Here is a 23,684-nt window from a genome sequence, read left to right on the forward strand (position 1 = left end):
ACCTTCTCCATCCAGAGCCTAATGGGGTCATTCTCATTTAAACCACCATACGGTGGTCCTCTCCTTCCACTTTACAAGGGCTCTGAGAATAGAACTTGGGGCAACAGGCTTGGGCAGCAAGTGCTTTATCAGCTGAGTCATCTCATTAGCCCTGTGGTGAGATGCTTCATTTCTACACAATGGGACCAGTGCTCAACTGTACAAATGTAACAGGTTTGCCTCTTGGTAAGTGCAAAATCAAAACAAATACAGCCAAGACATAGAGTGGAGAAAGGTTTATGACCTATGGCCAGACAAGGTGGCACATGCCTCAGCAGATCAGAGGATCAGGAGATCAAGGTTAGTTCCTGGTACACTTCTTCCAGACTGGTTTGGGCTCCATGAGATCTTGTCTTGAAAACAGGGTATTGCCTGCTGCAGACAAAGGAGCACTGGGGTTATTTCCAAAGCAATGCCCCCTCCTTAAACAAGGAAAGAATGAGGATTTTATCTGGAGAACCTGTACACATTTGTGTAGGAGTTGGCTTATTTCTAAGAATGACCAACCAGTTCCTGATCATGTTCTTTTATTTTGAGACAGGACCTTTACTCTGCTGTAGCCTTGGAGCCTGGAGCTCCATATGTAGACCAGCCTGGCCTTGAACTGGTAACAGATCCATCTGCCTCTGCCTTCCAAGCACTGAAATTAAGAGTGTGAGTGCCCACTCCCATGGATGCTTTGAAGGTGCTATTTAAAAGGAGTTCCCAGCCGGTTGTGGTAGCACACACCTTAAATCCTAGCATTCCAGAGGCAGAAAAGGCGTGTCTGTGAGTTTGAGGTTAGCCTGGTCTACAGCTAGGGCTTGTTACACAGAGAATCCTTGTCTATAAATAAATAAACAAGTAAATAAATAAATAAAATTCCCTCCTTCCTGAAGGCACCTGTCATTCAACATTTTGTTATGAGAGTCAGACTCTAGAGTCAATGTGCTTTCTTTAGTAGAGTGAGTCCTTCACGATGCAATTTCCCTCCCTGCTATTAGTAATTTGACATTTCTCTAGCCTCATAAATTTCCTTGCCATTTAAAATGTTCTTCCTTGGGCTGGAGAAGTGGCTCAGCGGTTAAGAGCACTGACTGCTCTCCCAAAGGTCCTGAGTTCAAATCCCAGTAACCACATGGTGGCTCACAACCATCCGTAATAAGATCTGACATCATCTTCTGGTGTATCTGAACACAGCTACAGTGTACTTATGTATAATAATAGATAAATAAATCTTTAAAAAAATTACATATTAAAAAAAAATATTCTTCCTTGGGTGGCTCCAGTGCAGAGATATACTCTCAACACACTGCCTCTTTCCCTTTATTTTAAATGACTAGGAGCCAACCCAGCAACCTCTTTTCTGGGTTCTGCTCGGCATGAAGGCAAATGACTATTCTCAGCCCAAAGGAGGCTGATGCTCTCATATTGGATATTCCTGGTGAGTACGCAGGCTCAGGCAGAGCCTGAGGGTTGGCGCATTTTCTCTTTAGTTCTCTACAGGACATGCTGCTTCTACCACCTATGAGGATAAATACCTCATGGCTAATGTTTGTTTGTTTTGTTTTTCCAGATAGGGTTTCTCTCTGTAGTTCTGACTCTCCGGGAACTCGCTTTGTAGACCAGGCTAGCCTCCAATTCAGAGACCTACCTGCTTCGGCCACCCGAGTGTGGGGAATTAAAGGCACGAGCCACTATGTCCAGCTAAACCTCAGTTTTATATCACCAAATTCTCGCATTTAAAACCCAACACCAGCCGGGAGGCAGAGGCAGGAGGAGGATTTCTGAGTTCGAGGCCAGCCTGGTCTACAGAGTGAGTTCCAGCCAAGGCTACACAGAGAAACTCTGTCTCGAAAAAAACAAAAAAACAAAACAAACAAACAAACAAACAAACAAACAAACAAAAACCCAACAGCAGGTCGGACGAGCGACTATCCGCCAGTACTAGGGAAATTGCAGGGTATCCCACCTCACGCCCTCTCTTACCTCGCCACGCCCTTCCTCAACACGCCACGCCTTCCCCCTTACCTCGCCACGCCCTTTCTCAACACGCCACACCTTCCCCCTTACCTCGCCACGCCCTTTCTCAACACGCCTCGCCTTCCCCCTTACCTTGCCACGCCTCGCTCCGCCCCCCGCCCGGGTCCCCGTTAGTTCCTGCTCTGAAGCGCCTCCTTCCTGCGGCTGCGCACTGACGCGTCCCGCGTTGCGCCGGCCCAAAATGGCGTCCTACGTGTTCGTCCGCGGGCTCGGGTTGCGGGTGAGTGGGCTGCAGGCGGGAGGGCTGGGGCGCCGCCGGGTGTCCGCTCACTCCCCGTCTCCCTGCAGGTGCTAGCGTGCGGCCGGGAGCTGCCTTGCGCCTGGCGCGCCCTGCACACCTCCGCGGTCTGCGCCAAGGTGAGTGCCGCGGGCGGGTCTGGGGGCTGCCAGGGCGGCTGGGCTCGGCAGCTCCGTGACCGCACCTTCACTCCTAGAACCGGGCGGCGAGAGTCCGCGTGGCCAAGGGGAAAAAGGCGGTGAGCTACGAGGAGGCGCACGCCCCCCACTACATTGCACACCGCAAGGGCTGGCTGTCGCTGCACACAGGTGAGGGCGCCTGGGAGGGACCCAGGTGGCACGGGACTCTTTAGCGGGCTCTTTAAAGCAAAGATCCGAACTTTGGGGTTGGAGGCCGGGCGTGATGGCGAACGCGCTCGGGAGGCAGATCTCGAGTTTAAGGACAGGTAAGGTTACGTAGTGAGACCCTGTCACATTTAGTTACGGGACTGGAAAGAATTACCGGGAAGATTGCTAAAGTGCTGTGCCACTCAAGCATGAGGATGCACCCTAGCTCCTAAATGAAAAAACTTAGTGGGGCTCTAACCACAGTTCGAGGGGTGTGAGGATGAAGGAGACATTCGGTCCTTGGGACTGGTCAGCCAGTCTTAAGTAAACGAGCAGCAAATAAACAAACGTAGAGTGATAGAGGAAAAACATTGGCTGTTAACCTCTGGTCTTCTCCATTTGCCTGTCAAGGGAGCACGCTTGCACACACACTGTCCGCTGTACAGATAACAGAATTCAGTGCGACTCACAGTTTAGGATATTAAAAGGAATTTGAATAGTTCTTGCTAAAATCTCATTCGAGCCTCCATGGAACAGTATTTGCATGCCTATAAACAAAGTTTGACAGTACTTTGGCCAGCCGTAATTTACAGACGTGTAATAGCCTGTAGGCGATGTGGTAGAGAAGTCTACCTAGAATCCTAGACCTGGAAGAGTGTGCCCTAAATAATGCAGCATTCACCAAAGTACAAAACTCTTTGCAGGAATGTGCCACAGTCTTCATAGCTGACAGAACCCATATTTTCATACTTTTAGTTTTTCTCCCCCTACTTCCTATTTTTTATTGTTCTTGTTCGTTTACATTTCAGTATGCATGATGTGTGTGTTGTGTGTGTGTGTGTGTGTGTGTACATGTATGGGGCCCAGGGATCAAGCAAGCGCCCTTACCTGCAGAACCATCTTTAAGATTAGAGTGTGGCAGTGCACTTGAGTCTGCTCTGGAACTCTCACACTCCCACCTCATTTTTCTCAGTGCTTCGAGTGTAGGTACACACCATATCACCTGCCTGTTTCTCTTTTGGTAATATTGGAGTTTCAACTCCCAGTCAATAAATTGTCTATCCAGGTTTGTATGCTCATGTTCATGTGTGAGTGCAGGTGTCCGTGTATGACACTGCATGTATGTGAAAGTCAGGACAGCCTCAGGCCAGTCCTTGCCTTCATCTTGTTTGAGATAAGGTCTCTTTCTTGTCACCACCTGTATGTGCCAGGCTAGTTGGCATACAAACTTGTGGAGATTCTCCTGCCTCTGACCCCATCTCACAGTTGGAGCATGGGGAGTACAGATGTTGGTGCCCACTATCGTGATGACCTTTGCGTGAGTTCTGGGCATCTGAGTTCAGGTCCTCATGCTTGTACAGCAGACGGTATGCCCACAGAGCTATCTGCTCAGCTCCCCCTACCCCCCGCCCTTGCAATTTATCTGATTAAAATTTATCTGTAATCTCAAAGTCATTCAGGGTCCTTCAGGGAGGTGGGCAGAACAAGACCCACATGCGGTCCCCTGCTGAGGTAGAACAAGCTTATATTGTAAAATGTGACCTTTTGGAAGTTTAGAGCCATATTACAAACATCATTGTGCCTTGTGATAGGGATATGGCCCTTTGTTGGTCCTGAAATGCTGTCTAGTGTTTCTGTGAGCTCTGTGACGTGCCTTACGGAGAAAATGTTGTTAGAAAAACTTTACTTAGGTCTGAGTTCTGGGGTCTCCATATTAATGAGTCAGCCTTATACATTAGCAGTGCCTTTAAAGAAAGGTACAGGCAAAATTAGTTATTTATTCATCTCTTGATAAAAAATATTGTGAGGAGAGGCATGTTCAAAGCTTGCTGTGAATTACCACTTACGAACAGTTGCCCAGAATGCACTAGTTATGTAATGACATAGAACGTAACTGTTGTGAACTAAAGAGAATCTGTATTTTGTTTAGCATGTAGGTCCTCACCTTGAATTAACATTCAATAGGATGCACATGTAAAACATTGAAAATACATGTTCTTGGATTCAGTGTCCAGCCTCTTCCATCCCCAAAAAGATGTTAAGATACAGCTTGGAGGTTGTACCCAACTTTGTACTCTAGCCTGTCTCAGCCTTTTGTAAAATGAGGAGGATGATAGTGCTGACTTCAAAGGATTGAATATATGTGGCTCTTTGGATTTTATTTAAATTACTACTGTGTGCAAGTGCATGCACACGTATGCATGGTGCACCTGTGGAGGTCAGAGGGCAACCTCTGAGCCAGTTGTCTCGGCACCTTGTTGAGACAGGGTGTCTCTCTCGTGTCTGCTGTGGTTTGGACTCCAGGTATCTCTTGAACTTCCTGGATAGTTAGTTCTCCGTGTCCACTGTCATCTTGCTGTGAGAGTGCTGGGCTGACAGGTGTGTGTTACTGCTTCTGGCTTTTGTGTGAAGAGCTGTGGACTGATGGGTTCAATGGGACTACTTCATGGGTGAGAGCAGGAAGACTCAAAGGCAGCTACAACACAGAAAGCACATCTGGCTTCTTAAGGTATGCTTTGGGGGTTGATCGGAGGTTGGCAGACTTTTACACCAAGCACCTTTACCTGCTGAGCCGTCTTGCCATCCTGTGCTTTGGATTTTAAAATGTTTTCCTACTCCATTAGAAAAGACGGAAATGGCCTCGGGCAAGGGATAGAACTGAGTGCCAAGTCCTGTTCCCTGTCAGGTCTGGAGTCTGCACAGCCCCGTTGGCTGACTCTCTGTGGCATCCTCTTCAGGTAACCTGGATGGAGAAGATCATGCTGCAGAGCGAACCCTGGAGGATGTTTTCCTTCGAAAGTTTATGATGGGCACCTTTCCAGGATGCCTGGCTGACCAGATTGTTCTGAAGCGCCGGGCCAACCAAGTGGACATCTGTGCCCTGGTCCTCAGGCAGCTGCCAGCGCACAAGTTCTACTTTCTCGTGGGCTACAGTGAGACTCTGTTGTCACACTTTTACAAGTGTCCCGTGCGGCTCCACCTTCAAACTGTGCCCTCCAAGGTCGTGTATAAGTACATATAAAGAGCTCTCTTTCGTCAAGCTGTAACCTGCAAAGGCCCTCAGAAGTGAAGTAGATCAAATGCTGCTCTCAGGGTGGAGGCATCAACTCCAAGCTGCTGTTGAATAAAACCATGATAATGTTTTGTCCCTCTCTGTCTTTTTTAAAGATTTGATTTTTAATTATATGTGGGTGGGTATGGCTGTGTGTATGTGCACATGAGTAGAAGGCATTGGATATTCCTGGAGCTGGAGTTACAGATGGCTTTGTAAATTAATTAAACACACAACAGGAAGTCAGCAGTGGAAGTGCTTTAAGAAAATAGGAAATGGGTGCTGGAGAGATGGCTCAGTGGTTAAGAGCACTGACTGCTCTTCCAGAGGTCCTGACTTCAATCCCCAGCAACCACATGGTGGCTCACAACCATCTGTAATGGAACCCAATGCCCTCTTCTGGTGTGTCTGAGGACAGTTATAGTGTACTCATATAAAATATATAGAAAAGAAAATAGGAAGTGCTAAGCGTGGCTGGGTCCCCCGCCCAGTGCTGTGCAGGCACTGAGGCTGGCCTAGGTTAAATAACAAGTTCCAGGCTATACAGCAAGGCTCTATCAGAAAAGTCAACAAAATATTGGTCAGTACTTACTACACATAGGGCTGGATTGATGGCTCACCACTAAGAGCATTTGTTGCTCTTTGTAAAGGACCAGGGTTTAGTTCCCACCACTCACATGGCAGCATACAGTCATCTGTAACTCCAGTTTTAGGGAATCCAGTACCCTCTCTGGCCTCTGCAGGGCACTTTGTGCACATGGTGAATAGACAAAACACAAAGCTTTAAAAGTTATAAGGATAAAACAGGATACTATGAATATACATCAACACATTTCTCAGCACAGATAAAATGGGATAATTCCCTAAAAGGCAGGATATCCAAATACATGATAGAGACTCAAAGCTAAACATGTCTATGATAGGAATTTTAATATCTTTTTTGTTGTTTTTTTTGAGACAGGGTTTCTCTGTATAGCCCTGGCTGTCCTGGAACTCACTCTGTAGACCAGGCTGGCTTTGAACTCAGAAATCCACCTGCCTCTGCCTCCCAAGTGCTGGGATTAAAGGCATGGGCCACCAACATATAGTAGAACTTATCTCAAAAATAAAAATCTTAGGCTGGAGAGATGGCTCAGGGGTTAAGAGCACTGACTGCTCTTCCAGAGGTCCTGACTTCAATCCCCAGCAACCACGTGGTGGCCCACAACCATCTGTAATGGGACCCAATGCCGTCTTCTGATGTGTCTGAAGACAGATACAGTGTACTCATATACATAAATATTAAAGAAAGATATAAAGTCTTTTAAAAAGTTAAAAATCTCAAAAAAGAAAAAAATCTAATATTAGGTATATACATGTTAAGAACTGTTAGAAGAGCCGGGCAGTGGTTGCGCACACCTTTAATCCCAGCACTTGGGAGGCAGAGGCAGGCGGATTTCTGAGTTTGAGGCCAGCCTGGTCTACAGAGTGAGTTCCAGGACAGCCAGAGCTATACCTGAGAAACCCTGTCTTGGAAAAAGCAAAAACAAAAACAAAAAACTGTTAGAGGATGGGTAGAGACTGGGTCTGGAGGAGAGATGGCCCAGTCAATAAAGTGCCTGGTACATAATCATGATAATATGACTGGATTGCCAGCACTTAAGTAAAAAGCTAGGTGTGATGGGTAGCAGACAGTGGATCTGTACAGGTAACTTACTCAGCCAGCCTAGCTGAGTTAGAGTTCCAGGTGAGAGACTTTGTCTCAAAAATAAGGCAGAGGGCAATTGAAGATGCCTGACATTTCACATGCACACATGTGCATATACCTGAATACATACCTGTGCACCCATGTATCACATACATGCACTGTTAGGGAACTGGGTACTTTAGTTTGTAGAGTGCTTACCTAACAGGCTCAGAGTCCTGGGCTTGAGCCCCAATACTACAAAACCAGATGTGGCAGCACACAGCTGTAACCCTAGCACTTGGGAGGTGGAGGCAGGGGGATTAGGAATTCAAGTCCTTTCAGTTACATAGTGTTTGTGGCAAGCCTGAGATGCGTGACATCCCACCTGTGGTGGTTTGACTAGGGATGGCCCCCATAGACTCATGTGTTTAAATGCTTGGTAGTCACACTATTAGGTGTATCCTTGTTGGAGGAGATGACACTATTAGGCCCCAATTGGAGGCTTTCTGGGAGCTGCTGATCTTCAGTCGACCTTGGAAGCCTGAAGAAATGAGGTCTGATATCAGTGAAGGAATGCAACAGTGTAGATGTGCTTGCCAAGAGTGACACTATTAGGAGGTATATCCTTGTTAGAGTAGGTGTGTTCTTGTTGGAGGAAGTGTGTCACTGTGGGAATGGGCTTTGGGGGCCTATGCTCCAGCTCCACCCAGTGTGGAAGAGACCTTCCTCTTGGCTGCCTGCAGAAGAGCCAGTGAAGATGTAGAACTCTCAGGTCCTTTTCCAGCAGCCTATATGCGTGGACGCTGCCATGCTTCCTGCCATCATGATAATGGACTGACCCTCTGAAACTGAGCCAGCTCCAAGTAAATATTTTCCTTTATAAAAGTTGCCTTGGTCATGGTATCTCTTCACAGCAGTGAAACCCTAAGACAAAATCTCAAAACTTTATTGTTAATATGCAGGACATTATGAATTTACATAATACAAAAGCAAGGTAGCTCGCATTGTTGGTTCAATTGCTTTTCCAGCTGACTCAAAACCCCAGGGAATTAATCCTATAGCCCTAGCGCTTAGTATTTGTCTTTGCATTTCATGTAGTCCAAAAGGATTGCAGCAGTCAGTTTGGGATCTCAACATGACTGGGCCTGGTACCAAGTAAAAGGCACACCTGTGAGGGATTTTCTTGACCATATTACTTGAAATGGGAAGACCCCCCACCCCCAAATGTGGGTGGCACCTTTTTGTGGCAATCCAGATAGGAGACAGAAGAAGAAAACTTGGCTGTTTGCCTATTTGCCCTCACTCTTATTGGCAAGCACATCTACCCTGTTGCATTCCTTCACTGACATGGGGCCCATTTCTTTAGGCTTCTAAGGTTGACCGAAGATCAGCAGCTCCCAGAAAGCCTCCACCTGGAGCCTTCTGCCACACATTGTAGCTACTGCGGCATGCCTTCATGGACTGAGCAGCTACTGGATTTTTGGCTTTTTTGGTGCGAGGCAGCCATTGTTGGACCTTCCAGACCATACTGAATTAATCCAATAATCTCCATCTAATACATAGTTGTTTTAGGAGTTCTGTTCCTCTAGAAAACCCTGGCTAATAAATACAAGGATGTTTTTCTGATACTACTAAACAGTCTCTGGGGTGTAAGTGCAAAGCTAATACTGTACACCATAGGGTCCCACTGAGTGGTCTCAGTGGAGTCAAACATTTGAATTCATAATAAACTGATGTGGGAATTCAAAATTCCTTTCTTTGCTCCTTTCTTACCACTTCTCTCATTACTCTTAATTTTCAAACTAAAAGAGTACCCAGCCACCTTGTCATAGGAAAGGTGCCACCTCAGTGGGCAAAACTTCTATCAGGCAGCTTTGCAATTCAGGCCCCTTGCCCACCCTGCCCCCTCCCCCCTCATCCATGCGGACATCCAGGGTAAAAAGATGTATGAGAGGAGAGATGATCAATATAGTGAGTTTATCCTGAGGAGGATGCTGTACAAGCTGACAAAGGAACCACAGTTCTTTATTCTTGCTTTACTATGAAAGAATCAACAGTTCGGCATAGGGACAAGCTAAAGTGAAAACTAAGCATCCAGTAGTAATAAATAAGGAACTCAAGATGAGGGGATAACTTTTAGTTTCTTGTTTTTCATGTTGGTCGATTGATTGTTATTTTTATTTTAAGTGTATGGGTGTTTTTGCTTCTGTGCATGTCTATGCACTGTTGTAATTTCCAACCCCAATAAGTCCATATAAAAACACACAATCTAATGATTATAATTGTAAGTTATATGCCTAGATTGGGCAGATCTAACATTGTACCATATGGGTTTTTAGTTCCCACAGAGGCCAAAGAGGGTGTTGGATCCCCTGGAACTGGAGTTACAAGTGGTTGTGGGCTGCCATGTGGGTGCTGGGAATTGAACCTGGGTCCTCTTGAAGAGCAGTTAGTGCTCTTGTGAGTCAGCCCTCTCTCCAGCCCAGAGTTTTTTTCCCATAGGAACACGGATGCCTTACCAGTGTCCACAGTGCTGAAGATGTTTCTCCTTCCACCAACCGTTGACAGTGTATAAATCCTCAGGGAGGGATAAGATGCCATGAGCCCTACCTCCTCCCATGACAGGTGTTGACTGGCCCAAGCATTGGTTCTGTGGGTTCAGAGTTGCAACAGCCACCCCACCCTCCATATCAGGATCCACATCTTCCCTTCTGCTCTTACATTCTTTTTTCTTTGGTGGCGTTCTCAAGCCTTGGAGGGAGAGGTGCAGAGGTCCCATTTATGGCTAAGTTTTCCCCCATCACTTATTCCAGGTCTTTGACCACTTATGAGTCTCTGCAGCCTCTGCCGAGTGCTGCAAAACAAACAACCCAGCTTCTCTGATGGAGGCTGAGCGCCTCGCTGACCTCTGGGTACAGACCTAAACTTTCAGAAGAATGTTTAACGACATGTCCACATTCTGCAGTAACTGCTCATGCCAAGAAATCCACTCAACTCCCCCATGGTGTCCAATTATATACTTGATTTTTTTTTTTAGTTTAGTTTTCAGTCAGGAAGCCCAAGAATTCCGTTTTGTGGAATTGTCCCCAACTCATATACACACTGGCTCAGGACCTCTCATTTAGGGCTCTTCAACTCCCCACAATGCAGTCCTGACAGACTTGGGTCTCCGTGTACACCATTAGTAGTGCTCACAGGACTTATACAAACCATTACTCATCAAGCCAGGACTTTCCTCCACTAATATGGGCGTATTATAAAAGTACTGGCAGGGCTTAGTGAGTCCATGCTTAAGAAAATAATTGTAAGGGCTGGCGATATGGCTCAGCGGGTAAGAGCACCAATTGCTCTTCTGAAGGTCCTGAGTTCAAATCCCAGCAACCACATGGTGGCTCACAACCATCCGTAATGAGATCTGACGCCCTCTTCTGGTGCATCTGAAGACAGCTGCAGTGTACTTGTAATAAATAAATAATAAATAAATCTTTTTTTAAAAAAGAAAATAATTGTAAAATTCTATTTTTAATTATGAATATGTTTGTATGTGGCTATGTCTGTTTTTGTGCACGTGCTTGAAGAGACCAGAGGCATCGGGTCCCTTGGAGCTGGGGTTACAGGCATGCCAGTCAGTCGCCATCCCCCCGCCCCCAGCACCTCTCTAACCCCCGCATGGGTGCTGTCGGGTCCTCTGCCACAGCGGGTGCTCCGACCCGCCAAGCCCTCCCTACACTTTGAAGCATTTCTGAATCACTAATCATAATCACTAATCATAGCCCCGTATAGGGCTTTCCTGGCTTGGTTTTTTTAGTCATGTCCTTCCCCGGGGAGACCCTTGGATCCTCTCATTCTCCCTAGATAAGTGCTTACACCACAGGATTTCCCGTCTACGGGATTTCATCAGGCTCTGCCCAGAAAGCTCTATTCCCAGTTTCCAAATGAGCTGCCAGGACGGTTCTGAGCAACCTATAGGTGGCGCCACTGCTCTTCTGGAAAAGCCAACAAACTGCCGCTTTAGCGGATCTCTATTAATAATAGAGAGCTACTGGACACTGAGGGACGTGGCAGTATTCTGAGTTAAAACTGTGTTTCTTGAGGCTGGAGAGATGGCTTGAAGGGTTAAGAGCAATTCCCAGCACCCACATGGAGGCTTACCACTATAACTCCAGTTCCGTGTCCAGGGGACGAGGAACCTCTCTCGGCCTCCACAGGCACCAGGGACGAAGACAGTACCAGATATCTGTGTGGGCAAAACACTCATACTCTAAATAAAAGAGAAGGAAATCATAAAGACAACAACAACAGCAGACTCCACATTCCAGTGACATTCCAGTGGTCTCAGCAAGACTGGCACTCCAGGTTCTGGAATGAGAGGTCACCTTCATTGGTTCCCTAGAGGTTTCTGCAGTTGGCCAGCCTTCTACTGAATAACCTGTCCCAGGAGCCATCAGGAAAGCCGGTTGTTACCAGACTTCCCTGAGACTGCTAGGGAATGACAGAAATCTGCAGGGGAAGGACAGACTCTTAGAGTCTTCTCTGCCCTCTTCAGCGCTGGCTTCCTGGACAACCAAGACTTCTGACCTCCGCTTTTCCTTCAGCTGCTCATTTTATACACCCCAGCATCTAGCCCTCTGCAACAGGCACACAGGTTGTTTGTTTGCTTGTTTTAGAGCCTGGAGAATTGGCCTGTATTCAGATCAATGAAAAAATTGCTTCCTGGAAATGGCACACACAGACACTCAGGTTTCAGGAGACCACTGGGCATCCTCACAGAGAAGGGACACAGGGTAGGGATAGACGTGCTGGAATCTGTTCTAAGGGCAGAGCACAGTCATGTTACTGCTGAGAAAGGAGGTCTGGCATCAAATAATGTCTACAATGCCTCATTTACAGGTGGATCAGCCTCTGTGAGAGAATGGAAAACAGCAGAGACTGTGACAACCTGGTCCTCACTGAGCACATGACTTCCATGTCTAGACAACACACAGAGCTCACACGGTGGACCTAACAGACAACCAGCATCTGAAAACAAAACAAAAATTGTACATTTGCAGATACGTGGGCGGTCACAAAAAGCATGCCCTGCGGTCCCACATATGGACAAGAATGATTCTAAAATAAATGACAAAGGCCAGTATTGAAAAGAGTCTGTTAATGAAGAGACACAATTCTCATGTCAAAGGGGATAAGAGAGAATTTGTTCTGGAGCTCAATATGAGTGCCATGGCCCAGGTCACCATGACCACAGCTTCAGGTCATTGCAAAGTCCGTGTTCCCGAGTGGTAACAGTTGTGTGAAGTTCTTATAGCAACAGAGAAAATCATAACCCAAGGCACCAGGTGGGTGGGCAGCAGCAAAGCAGGACAATTCTTACTGTGGATCTCAGATGCTGTCTGTGCATGTTCTTAGTCTTGGGTTGTTGGACACTTAGGGTCTATTCAGACATTCTAAATGATATCCTAATAGTCACAAGGGTGTTAGGGTGAATACTGAGGTGTACAATAGATTGCTCCTAAGGGAGCTAATGATGGCCCAAGATAATCTGACTGTGGACTTGAAACGTTCCAACTTCTCAATCTTTGAATCACAGCTTCTTTCTGGGAGTTCCAGGAATCTTTTCCAAATTTTAAGAAGCCTCACTGCAAATCAGCATCAGGGTCACATGCACATCTAAGTATCAGAGGACGATTCAGAGACAATGAAGTACACAGAGGTGGATGAAGTACACAGAGGTGGATGTGCTGACAGGAAACAAAAAATAAAGTATCCAAGTTATAGTTAACCAGAGACACAGACAATAACTATAGATTTCCCCTCTATTCAAAGCCCTCAAGAAGGGAGAAGGTAACAGATGGGATGTTTCCAAGGTTACAAATGTTAAAATTAAAAGCTAAGGAGAGCCGGGCAGTGGTGGTGCATGCCTTTAATCCCAGCACTTGGAAGGCAGAGGCAGACAGATTTCTGAGTTCGAGGCCAGCCTGGTCTACAGAGTGAGTTCCAGGACAGACAGGGCTATACAGAGAAACTCTGTCTTGAAAAACCAAAAAAAAAAAAAAAAAAAAAAAAAAAAAAAAAAAAAAAAAAAAGAAGAAGAAGCTAAGGAGAGACCTACTATAGACAGACAAGCTATGGACAAGACCTACATGTGGGGTGGAGAGATGGCCTGGCTAACTCCTTGACCAGATAAGGAACAAATGAGTCTTGATTTGTACAAGAAAAACCATCTCAATTCATTTTCCATCTCTCTGTCCATTCATGACTCTGCACACATGCCCTCTCATCTTCTGCTCCCTGGTCCCATTGCTTTGCATGTAATGCCAGGATGTAGACCTTGCAACCACAGTTTTCCCTCATGGAGTTGCTACAGTATGATAACAGTTTGCAACTGTTTGATGAGACATTTGATCCATTTGCATGCATATTGACTCTGAAATAGTTCAGAGCCCTTTAAGAAGAGACAATTACACGATGGTATTAAATATCTGTTTTGGAGTATGCATGTGTTCATGGTGTGTTTGTGTGCTTATGTCTGTGTACAGCATGTACGTGTGTGTATATGGATATGTGCACTTATCTATGTGTTTATGTATGTTGTGTGTATATGTATGTGTTTATGTGTATAACATGTGTGCATGTATATGTCTGTATATGTGTATATATCTGCGTGTGGTACATATGCATCTATGTGTTATATATATCTTGATGCAAGTCATATTTATATGTGTGAGGTATCTTTATCAGATTGGTCTCAAGAGGAGAAGGCAGCCATCTTTTTCTTTTATACTTCCTTCCTTCTTCTTTCCCTCCTTCCCTCCTTCCTTCTCTCTTTCTCCTTTTCTTTCTTTTTCTCTCTTTCTCTCTCTCTTTCTCTCTTTCTTTCTTCCTTCCTTCCTTCCTTCCTTCCTTTCTTTCTCTTTCTTTCTTTCTTTCTTTCTTTCTTTCTTTCTTTCTTTCTCTCTTTCTTCCTTTCTTCCTTCCCATAGACAGGGTTTCTCTGTATAGCCCTGGCTGTCCTGGAACTCACTCTGTACACCAAGTTGTCCTGGAACTCAAAGATCTGCTGCCTCTGCCTCCCAAGTAGTGGGACTAAAGTTGCCTCACAATACCTGGCACAACTGTATTTTCTACTCTATAATCTCTATAATTTCTTGATGACTTGTCGGAGCTGTTGCTTGGTGTGGGAACTCAGGTTTGTAGTCATCAGATAGATTTCTTAGGGTGGGCCATTGCTGTGTGTGTTCCATATCTCTTTCAAACATCTTTCTTCACTTTCCTCCATCTTTCAAATAAAAGCTGCTTTGAAGAATCCACAGCAAGTATAAACCTAAGTATTAGAACACACTTGTGGGGGTGCTGTGTGGTTATTCTCTCTGGGCTGTGGCTGGTGGGCATGCAGTGGCATTTTCCCGAAGTGACCTCAGAATGAGGGAAGCAGGTAGGTGGAGGTATCCACACTGTCACATGATAACTGTTAACTGAAGATGTGGCTTTAAGTTCACTCTCAGTGGATCTTCAGTATCAGACATTACACATCACTGTGAATGAAAGCAACAGACAATGTGCCAGGGCAGCGTGCTGATGCCCCACCCAAGCCCACCCAATAGCTCAAGTCCCCTCTGCAGTAGGAAAGGTGCAGAGGTGTGGACCTGAAGGACATGGAAATGAACACCCACCTGTCAGCCATGCCAGAGTTGAAGTTATCATCAAAATTATGCGCATGCTTTTGCATATCATGATTGATGGTGAGAGTCTGGAAAGAAGGGAACAGATGTCTTGTATATATTTCAGCAAATTGTTAGCTTGTGGCTTTGCTTTCCACAGTACTGCAGTTTTAAGAAGGCAATGAGAAACACACTCACTGCTGGTGGGTAATGGCCAGCAGCCCTCCCATCTCTCTCTTGCATCTTTTTTTTTTTTTGTATTTTTTTTTAAAGATTTATTTATTTATTATATGTAAGTACACTGTAGCTGTCTTCAGATGCACCAGAAGAGGGTGTCATATCTCATTATGGGTGGTTGTGAGCCACCATGTGGTTGCTGGGATTTGAACTCATGACCTTCTGAAGAGCAGTCAGTGCTCTTCCCCACTGAGCCATCTCATCAGCCCCCTTGCATCTTTTTTTTTTAAAGATTTATTTTATGTATATGAATACACACTAGTTGTACAGATAGTTGTGAGCCTTCAACTGGTTGTTGGGAATTGATTTCTGAGGACCTCTGTACACTGTAGCTGTCTTCAGATGCACCAGAAGAGGGTGTCATATCTCATTATGGGTGGTTGTGAGCCACCATGTGGTTGCTGGGATTTGAACTCATGACCTTCAGAAGAGCAATTGGTGCTCTTACCTGCTGAGCCATCTCACCAGCCCGCATCTTTTTTCTATCTTTCCTATAATCAGCTTCACTCCCCCCTCAGAGGACTGTTTGACTTTGTACTGGCTGGATGGGTATACTTTCTCCTCTCCATCTTCCTCCTCCTCTTCCTCTTTTTTCATTTTTGAGGCAGTTTTCATGTGTAGCCTTGACTGTCCTAGAACTTGCTATGTAGACCAGGTGGCCTTGAATTTAGTGATCCACCTGCCACTGCCTTCCCAGTGCTGGGATTAAATGCCATCACTGCCTGACATTCCCTTTTCCTTTTTAAGAAGGATTTTTACTTTTAATTATGTGTGTTCTTGTATTAGGCAGGGTTCTTTAGAGTCACAGAACTTATACAATGTCTCTATATATTAAGGGAATTCAGTGTAATGACTGTATGCAGCTAATCCACCAATGGGCAGTTGTGAATGGAATCTAAGTCCAAAAATCTAGTAGTTGCTCAGTCCCATGAGGCTAGGTGTTCCAGCTGCTCTTCTGTATAAGCTGGAATCCTGAGGAAGTAGGTTCCAACAGATGTGCTGGCAATTAAGTGCAAGCAGGAGAAGAGTGAGTCTTCTTCCATCGTCCTTATATATACCTCCAGCAGAAGGTATGGTCCAGATTAAAGGTATCACCACATCTGGATTTGGAACTTGTTCTGTCCCAGGCTGGCCTTGAACTCAGGGATCTGCCTACCTCAGTCTCCTGGGATTAAAGGAATATACTACCTTGCCTGGGCCTAAGCTTTGCATGGCCACTGTGCCTCAAGATCTGGATCAAAAGCCTGACATCCCATGTCAAGATCCAAGTCAGAAGCCTGCATCTTCAGCCTGCATCTTCAGCCTGCATCTTCAGCCTGCATCTTCAGCCTGCATCTTCAGCCTGCATCTTCAGCCTGCATCTTCAGCCTCAAGATCTGGATCACAGGTGAGCCCTCCATTTCTGGAGTGTAGTTTATTCCAGATGTAGTCAAGGTGGCAACCTGGAATAGCTATCCTGAGTTTGAGGCTAGCCTGGTCTACAGAGTGAGTTCCAGAACAGCCAAGGGCTACACAGAGAAACCCTGTCTTGAAAAACCAAAAAAAAAAAAAAAAGGAAATTAACACTATTGTTTTTTTCCCCTGTTGGTTTTTTGGGGGGTGTGGGGGGCAGGTATTGAGAGCCTCAAGTAGCTCAGGTTGGTCTTAAAACCTCCGTTTAACTATGATGACTTTGAACTCCTGATCCTGAAACCTGATCATGTGCACGCATGTACCCACACACATACCTATGATTAACAATATTAAATTTAAAAAGTTGTGATGATGCCATGAAAATGTTCCTTTATTTTTTTAAGTGAATGGGTTTTTGCTTGCATATATGTCCATGTATACTATGTGCAGACAGGAGAGGAACTTGGATCCTTTGGGACTGTAGCTGTAGATGGTTGTGAGCTGCCATGCAGATGCTGGGACTTGAACTTGGGTCCTCTGGAAGAGCAACAAGGGCTCTTAACCACTGAGCCACCTCTCCAATCCACACACACACACATATATATATACATTCATAAATAATTGGGCTCTTAAATTTAATTAAAAATAAAACTGAAACCCAACCTAGAAGAAACTTATATTTTGTAAATTGGCTTGAAACTTAAACTCTTCAAGTATCTGCATAGTCCACCGGAAACTTGGGATAAAGTGTTTGACACTGAGTGTTTGATTTAGAATGGCAGCCTCTAGGGGGAGGAGGAAATGAGCTGATTTGGTGATCAGAGAGAATGAGAGTAGTTCCTGAGTCCATTATGTGAGCAGACTAAAGCCATTGAGAGTGGGGCATGCATACTTTTTCTGTAGGCCTACACACCCCTACATACCAACCTGAAGTGGAGACTTCTAGTTTCTTTGGAAAGTCAGTTATGTTAAATGTTCTGCTGGGGCACACAGGTGAAAGGATGCTTCACTGTAGCAGACATGGAAAAGGACGCCTGATGTTTAGAAAGAGTATAAATATGACCCCACAGACAGTGAGAGCTTGAGAATTGGTTTACTTCGTTTCACCTCGGTAGTCTTTGCTGAGTACAGGCATGTATTGGTTCGCCTGACATTTATGTTGCTTAGCTTGTGGTGATGTCATAAAGAGAAACTCACCATAGAACTTCTTGTGAGTTTCCTGTGGCTTCTTGCTGCTTTAGAGGACTCAGGCCAATTGGCCAGCCTTATGGTTTCTTCCGAATTGAACTGCCATTGCTGATTTGTGTGTGTTGTCTGCCGAGTGGACTGGACTGCAGCTGCTGGTTTGTGTTTGGTGTTTGCTAGTGGACTGGACTGAGAACAGTGAAGATTGGAATTGCCCCAGAGAACTATTTCTAAACATGTCCCCTCCCCTGTACCCTAATAACCTTTTGTTTCCACTAACTCTGGTGGGTGGTGGGCTAGAGGGGAGGATGAACTCTAATTACAGTAGGTTGTGAAAAGCATACGCCTACACCTATATGCTGGACACCTATACATCTGAGAGACCAGGTCTCAAGTTCAGACTCCATCTTAGAGAACCTGATCTAAGGCTGAACTTGAGATAATTAACAAACTGGGGCCTAGCACCAGTTTCCAGGTCACTCCACAACAAGCCAGCGCCTGGCACTAGTTTCCAGGTTACAAGCCTGCGCTTGGCACTTCACTTCCTAACAGTCACCAATCAGGAGGAGAGCAGAAGTTAAGTTTATGGTTTGGCTCCTAGCACCAGCCAATTATGTTAAAGAACAACAAAATTCCTTAACGGCCCCCCACTCAGATGTGTGCCAGTCTAGAAACCCTCTCTCCTACTTACCACTGTCTATAGAATCTTGACCTGCCAAGAGCTCAGGGCTGTACCCCTGTGGCCCAAGCTCGAGCTTGTAATAGAGACATTAGTGCAATTGCATCAGAATCAGCTCCTAGGTGGTCTTTTGGGGTTCGAGAATGGGAAACGGGCACAACACACCGACACCTATACACTGATGTCTACATCCTGACCATGGAGCTATTTCAATGATTTTTGTGAATTGCTTTTTTCTTCCTTTGTGTGTTTCTTTCCTGTGCCATAAGCATGTCTTTATACACACTAGAAAACCTGTCAATGACAGGGACCATTCTATAGGTGATACCAAAGATCCCAATCCAGGAAAGTCTGCCCACGTTAGAACATGCCAGGGCAAGTTTGCCATCCCCTGCACATTGCCCTTCAAGTAGCAGACCCCAAATAGTTACATGTGCTAACATTTCTATTTAATAAAATGGAGAAGTAGTTTGTAAGATATAAAGGCCATACTTAGAAAGCTTTAGAATCTAATCTAAAAGACTAATGGATCAGGTTAGCTACATGAGAGTATTCGGGGGCAAAAGGCCACAGAAATCCAGACTGAAAAGGGGGAGAAGCCAAGGCCTCCCCGAACAGCAGTTCAAGTGCACATCCATTTTCCAGTTCCGAGTCAGCTGTGAGATCTGCACCCTGCAGCCGAGACAAACCAACGAGCTCCACTATTTCCTTGGACTCTGTTTGGCTTGCTCACCCAGCTCTGTTCTCACTGGCTGGGTCAGGCTACCCTCTTCTGCATGGTGGTGCTTGTGTTTTGGCATCCCTCCTCCATGGACACGTTGCTGAGCTCCCCTCGTGGCTAGCTGAGATTCCAGGTTTTTAATTCTGAGATCCATCTGGCTCATCATTGCTGCATCGTTTGTGTCTCTTAAAATTTTGATGTTGTTTTGATCTCTTGCTTGGGTCTAAAGCAAAAAAGTCCAAAAGTCCAAAATAATTAACCCTCAGATGATTACTTTAATTCTTGTTTCCTTAATTAAGAATCATCAGCTCATGGGCTATTGTAAGTCTGTTAAATAAGATGCTGGGATTTAAATTTTTATTACTAATGTCAATTACAATTAAAACATAAAGCCAGGCACAGTGGAACATGGAAGGCAGGGGCAGGTGGATCTCTGTGAATTTGAGGCCAGTCTGGTCTATATAATGAACCTTTGTCTCAAACAAAACAAAAAACCCACCACAATCTGATTGTGGGAGGAACTTACTGGGTTGGCATTTTCACGCCCTAGTCCATCACTGAAGTAAGTCAGGACAGGAACTTGGAGGTAGGAGCTAATGCAGAGGCCATGTGGGGTTGCCTTGTTCAGCCTGTTTTCTTCTAGAACCCAAAACTACCAGCCCATGGATGGTCCCACCCACCGTAGGCTGGGCCCTTCCCCCATCAAGCACTGATTTAGAAAGCCAGATCTTATGGAGGCAGCTTCGTAATTGGCGTGCCCTCCACTCAGATCACTTTAGCTCCCGTCAAGTTTAAAACCATCCATCGCACTGCCCCCACTTGTTTTTAGTCAGTGTTTTATTTCAGCCACACAAACCAGAACGACATATACTGAAAACTTTAAAGAGAGGCAAATGACGTTCAGAGACCTACCAAGCCAACTGCGGTTAGCAGAGGAGGAGATGCACGGGATGTAATCCACATTACCAGTGTGCTGAAATGAATTTAAACCCGACACAGATTCAAAAGACAAGCAAGCAAACCGGCTTTCTGCAAACTGCCTGACCTGGTGCCCTGCTCTGGCCACTGCCCTCACATCGCCCACCTTGCTCTCCTGCATCCAGCTTTTCAAGTGGAGCACTTCTTTTTCCAAGTTCTTCTGGTCCTTGAGCAGGTGTCCACACTTCTTCTGTTCTGTTTTTATCGCTATTAGCTCCTGCTCAATAAACTGAAGTTTTACAACCATGTGTAGGTATTTGTAATATGTCGTCTCCCAACTTTCTTTCAGATTGTGGAACTGTAGGAAAAAAATAATATGGCTTTAAGGTGAAGAATATGCACCAAGACTAGTCAGGCATAAAACCAATACACGGGCGGTAATAAGTCAGTTATATTCTATAGCAGCCTCTTAGATGATTAGAATTATCCAGAAAATAAAATTCAACCCAGCAAGCATGACACAATTCTGTTCTTCATACTTTACACACATCACCTTTGCCAGACACATCTGAACCGCAGCTGTCACTTCCCAGGCCTGGTTTATTCTTTCCTTAATAACACAAGCCTAAGTCACATTCTGACAGATGTCTCTAGTGCTTTCTTCCCACCTTCGGTGCCTGTAACTTCTAGGCAAGCTTTAAGGCAAGGTTTTTAGTTGCTCGGACCTAGATGGATGAGGGCCTTTCCCCACAAAAGACCTCAAAAGGTGAGACGCTAGTGAACAGGTGTTAGAGGCATGGATTCTAAAGTTGGGTTTTTCTCTGAATTGCAAATATTTTAATTTGAATTGTATTCTAAAAAATTATTCAGGGCAGCAAGTAATGGAATATGGAGGTTGGTTATAGCATATATATATTTTTTTAATTTTTAAAACAAAAATGTTCTGAATCCAGAGTGTTGCCTAATAATTTTTTACTTGTTCCACAAAATACAGAAGCATACTAAACAACAATAATGATAATACTTAGCCGGCTGAGTTAGGATGGCTTCCCTTTAAGATGTGTTGTTGTTCTATGGTGGTGGTTTTAAAACCCTGGCCTACACATGAAATCCCTCTCCTGAGTCTATATTTGGTAACTAGTTTCTGGGCCTTTTTGTTTTGTTTTGTTTTGTCTCATTATGTAACCCTCACTAGCCTAGAACTCATTATGTAGACCAGTGACCTTGAACTCAGAGATCCATTTGCCTCTTGTTTCCTGAGCTCTGGGATTAAGACCAGCTTATCGGCTGACACAGCTTGCACATGAATTTCTCTAGGGGAGCAATACTTAGCACATTATCGCTCTGATCATAATTTTCATTGATATGTTGCCTGGACACTACAGGATGGACAGGGGCTGTACGTGGGATGTGGGTTTCTTCTCCTGGACTGCCCTGTTGTCCTGTGACTCTTGGGTCGAGCTGTTGGTCTCTAGTGGTTTAGCTGCAGGGAGGCGAGTGTTGCGCTGTGAAGAGGATTAGCTTTGGTTCTCTCATAGGAACTGTGTGACTTCTTCCTCCAAGCTGATACTCCATGCTGGAGGGAGGAAGAGGCTCATGGCCCCAGGAAGACAGGAACACCCACCCACAGGCTCCAGAAACCAGGAAACTCAGGTTATACGGCTGGCATGGCAATGACTGCTGGGGACAAGGGTACCCACCAGTGGGGCTGCCTTCAAGCTGACAACAACTGAGGTGTAGAGTTCCCGATCATGCTGAGAATGGCCTTTAGGGTGATCAGCCATGCCCTGCCTATCTCCACAGCAAACTCATCAGCCTTGGGTGGCTCAGTTTTCTTTTCTTCTTTTTAAGACAGGGTCTTTCTATTATTATGTAGCTATGTCTGTCCTGGAACTTACTATATAGACCAGGCTAGTCTCTAACTCACAGAGATCTGCCTGTTTCTGCTCCCTGGGTGTTGGGATTAAAGGTGTATGCCCAGCTTTGGTCTGTCCCTGATATCTTCTCTACCCAGAAAACTCACAGAACACGACAACGAGAGGCTGACCATTAGTTCAGTTTTCGATGAGATAAGCTGGCTTCCTGTTCCTTTTCTGGTTGGTAAAAACACTGATGTGACTGTACAGGAGCTAAAATGACAAAACTTCAATGCTGTCACTAGTGAATCTCTCAACAGAGTCTACAACCAAGATCTGAGGACTTGCAAGAAAGAGGGAAGGGTAAGAGAGAAGAGGACTGGATGGGAGTCTCAATGTTTCAATGAACAAGAGCAAAAGAACCAGCTCTCCTTGAAGATCAGCTCTTACCATGTTCTGCAACCAGCGAGGCATAATCTGGCCAAATTAGCCTTCACTACACAAAGAGATTCCTATTCCACGTGGGGTTCCCTGAGAGCAAGGGGACTGCAGGGGAGACCACCTCACCCCAGCCGCGTGCAGGAAGGCTCCAAGTGGGATCAGGTCAGAAGAATATCGAGTGTCTCCTTAGTAACTGGAGCTGCTGATGGCTTTTGACAGCTCTTCCATGATTGGCTATTTCTAACCTTCTGTGTATGCCAGTCAGGGCCCGGAGCCCATAAATTCTGATGTTCTGGGACTGCTTGAGAGCTCAGAGGTGGAGGAAGAGGACTGGCTTCCACAGCTAAGCTCCTACTCCCTGCACAGGACTCTCTTGCCTGAAGCCTTCCAGAGGCGCTGCTGCTGCTGCTCTGGTCAGTAGACTGCAGGCTTGCTCTGCCAGAGACTGTCCCTGGCTGGCACTGATGCCCTCTACAAGTCTTCCAGCTGCAACGCTTACAGTCACTAGCACAGCACCCAGAACCCTGCCGAGGGCTTACAGCTAGTGCACCACCAACCTCTCTCTCTCTGTAGGCCTCTTATGGCCACTGAGGGTCTTAGGGTTCTTACATTCCTGTTCAAATTGTTATTCCCTCATGGTAAAAAAAAGTTGCATTTTTCTTTTGCTGTCTTTTCAGCAGGGGGTGGGGGTGGGGGGTGGTGTATGTGTGTGTGACAGGAATCCAGTTAGAGAGTCTACTGTTCTTTGAGAAAGGGAAAATCTACACTGGAGTGAAGTTTAACGCTTTTGCTATAGTAACTTGCCATAGTAGACAACTGGCAATGAGCCACACACTGCTGGAAAAGACTTCTCACTCAAGAAACAGATTTGAGAGAACCAAATAACCCTATTAAAAAATGGGGTACAGAGCTAAACAAAGAATTCTCAATTGATGAACACCAAATGGCTGAGAAGCACCTAAAGAAATGTTCAACATCCTTAGTCATCAGGGAAATGCAAATCAAAACAACCCTGAGATTCCACCTCACACCAGTCAGAATGGCTAGGATAAAAAGCTCAGGTGACAGCAGATGCTGGAGAGGTTGTGGAGAAAGAGGAACATTACTGCATTGCTGGTGGGATTGCAAACTGGTACAACCACTCTGGAAATCAGTTTGGCGATTCATCCGGAAATTGGACATAGCACTACCAGAGGACCCAGCTATACCATTCCTGGGCATATACCCAAAAGATACTGCAACATGTAAGAAGGA

The 23,684-nt window shown here is 45.4% G+C and overlaps 2 protein-coding genes and 2 long non-coding RNA genes across 7 annotated transcripts in view; 2 read left to right on the forward strand and 2 right to left on the reverse strand.

Moving 5' to 3' along the window:
* Positions 1-260: 260 nt before the first annotated feature.
* LOC116070619 lies at positions 261-2,268 on the reverse strand. The gene is made up of 2 exons (XR_004110480.1): positions 2,134-2,268; positions 261-414 (listed from the first exon to the last, which is right to left on the reverse strand). It is a non-coding gene; the product is annotated as an uncharacterized LOC116070619 (long non-coding RNA).
* Mrps24 (mitochondrial ribosomal protein S24) lies at positions 2,176-5,778 on the forward strand. The gene is made up of 4 exons (XM_031342059.1): positions 2,176-2,281; positions 2,350-2,418; positions 2,496-2,607; positions 5,364-5,778. The coding sequence occupies exons 1-4, from the start codon at positions 2,243-2,245 to the stop codon at positions 5,645-5,647; spliced, it is 504 nt and encodes a 167-aa protein (XP_031197919.1). The 5' UTR covers positions 2,176-2,242; the 3' UTR covers positions 5,648-5,778.
* A 12,067-nt stretch (positions 5,779-17,845) lies between these two features.
* Positions 17,846-20,436, forward strand: LOC116069288. The gene is made up of 2 exons (XR_004109956.1): positions 17,846-17,973; positions 20,215-20,436. It is a non-coding gene; the product is annotated as an uncharacterized LOC116069288 (long non-coding RNA).
* Positions 18,922-23,684, reverse strand: part of LOC116069287 (ankyrin repeat domain-containing protein 26-like) — a 107,553-nt gene continuing 102,790 nt past the window's right edge. For 3 of the 4 annotated variants that reach the window (XM_031339817.1, XM_031339818.1, XM_031339816.1), the window contains 2 exons: positions 20,300-20,491; positions 18,922-19,438 (listed from right to left, as the gene is read on the reverse strand). In XM_031339817.1, coding sequence (XP_031195677.1) covers positions 19,196-19,438; positions 20,300-20,491 — 435 coding nt within the window. In that variant the 3' untranslated portion in view covers positions 18,922-19,195. Of the gene's footprint in view, positions 19,439-20,299; positions 20,492-23,684 lie in introns of those variants that run through there. The other variant, XM_031339819.1, reaches the window with a different exon arrangement.

The sequence above is a fragment of the Mastomys coucha genome, unplaced genomic scaffold (assembly GCF_008632895.1).
Source record: "Mastomys coucha isolate ucsf_1 unplaced genomic scaffold, UCSF_Mcou_1 pScaffold22, whole genome shotgun sequence".
NCBI classification, from domain to species: domain Eukaryota; kingdom Metazoa; phylum Chordata; class Mammalia; order Rodentia; family Muridae; genus Mastomys; species Mastomys coucha.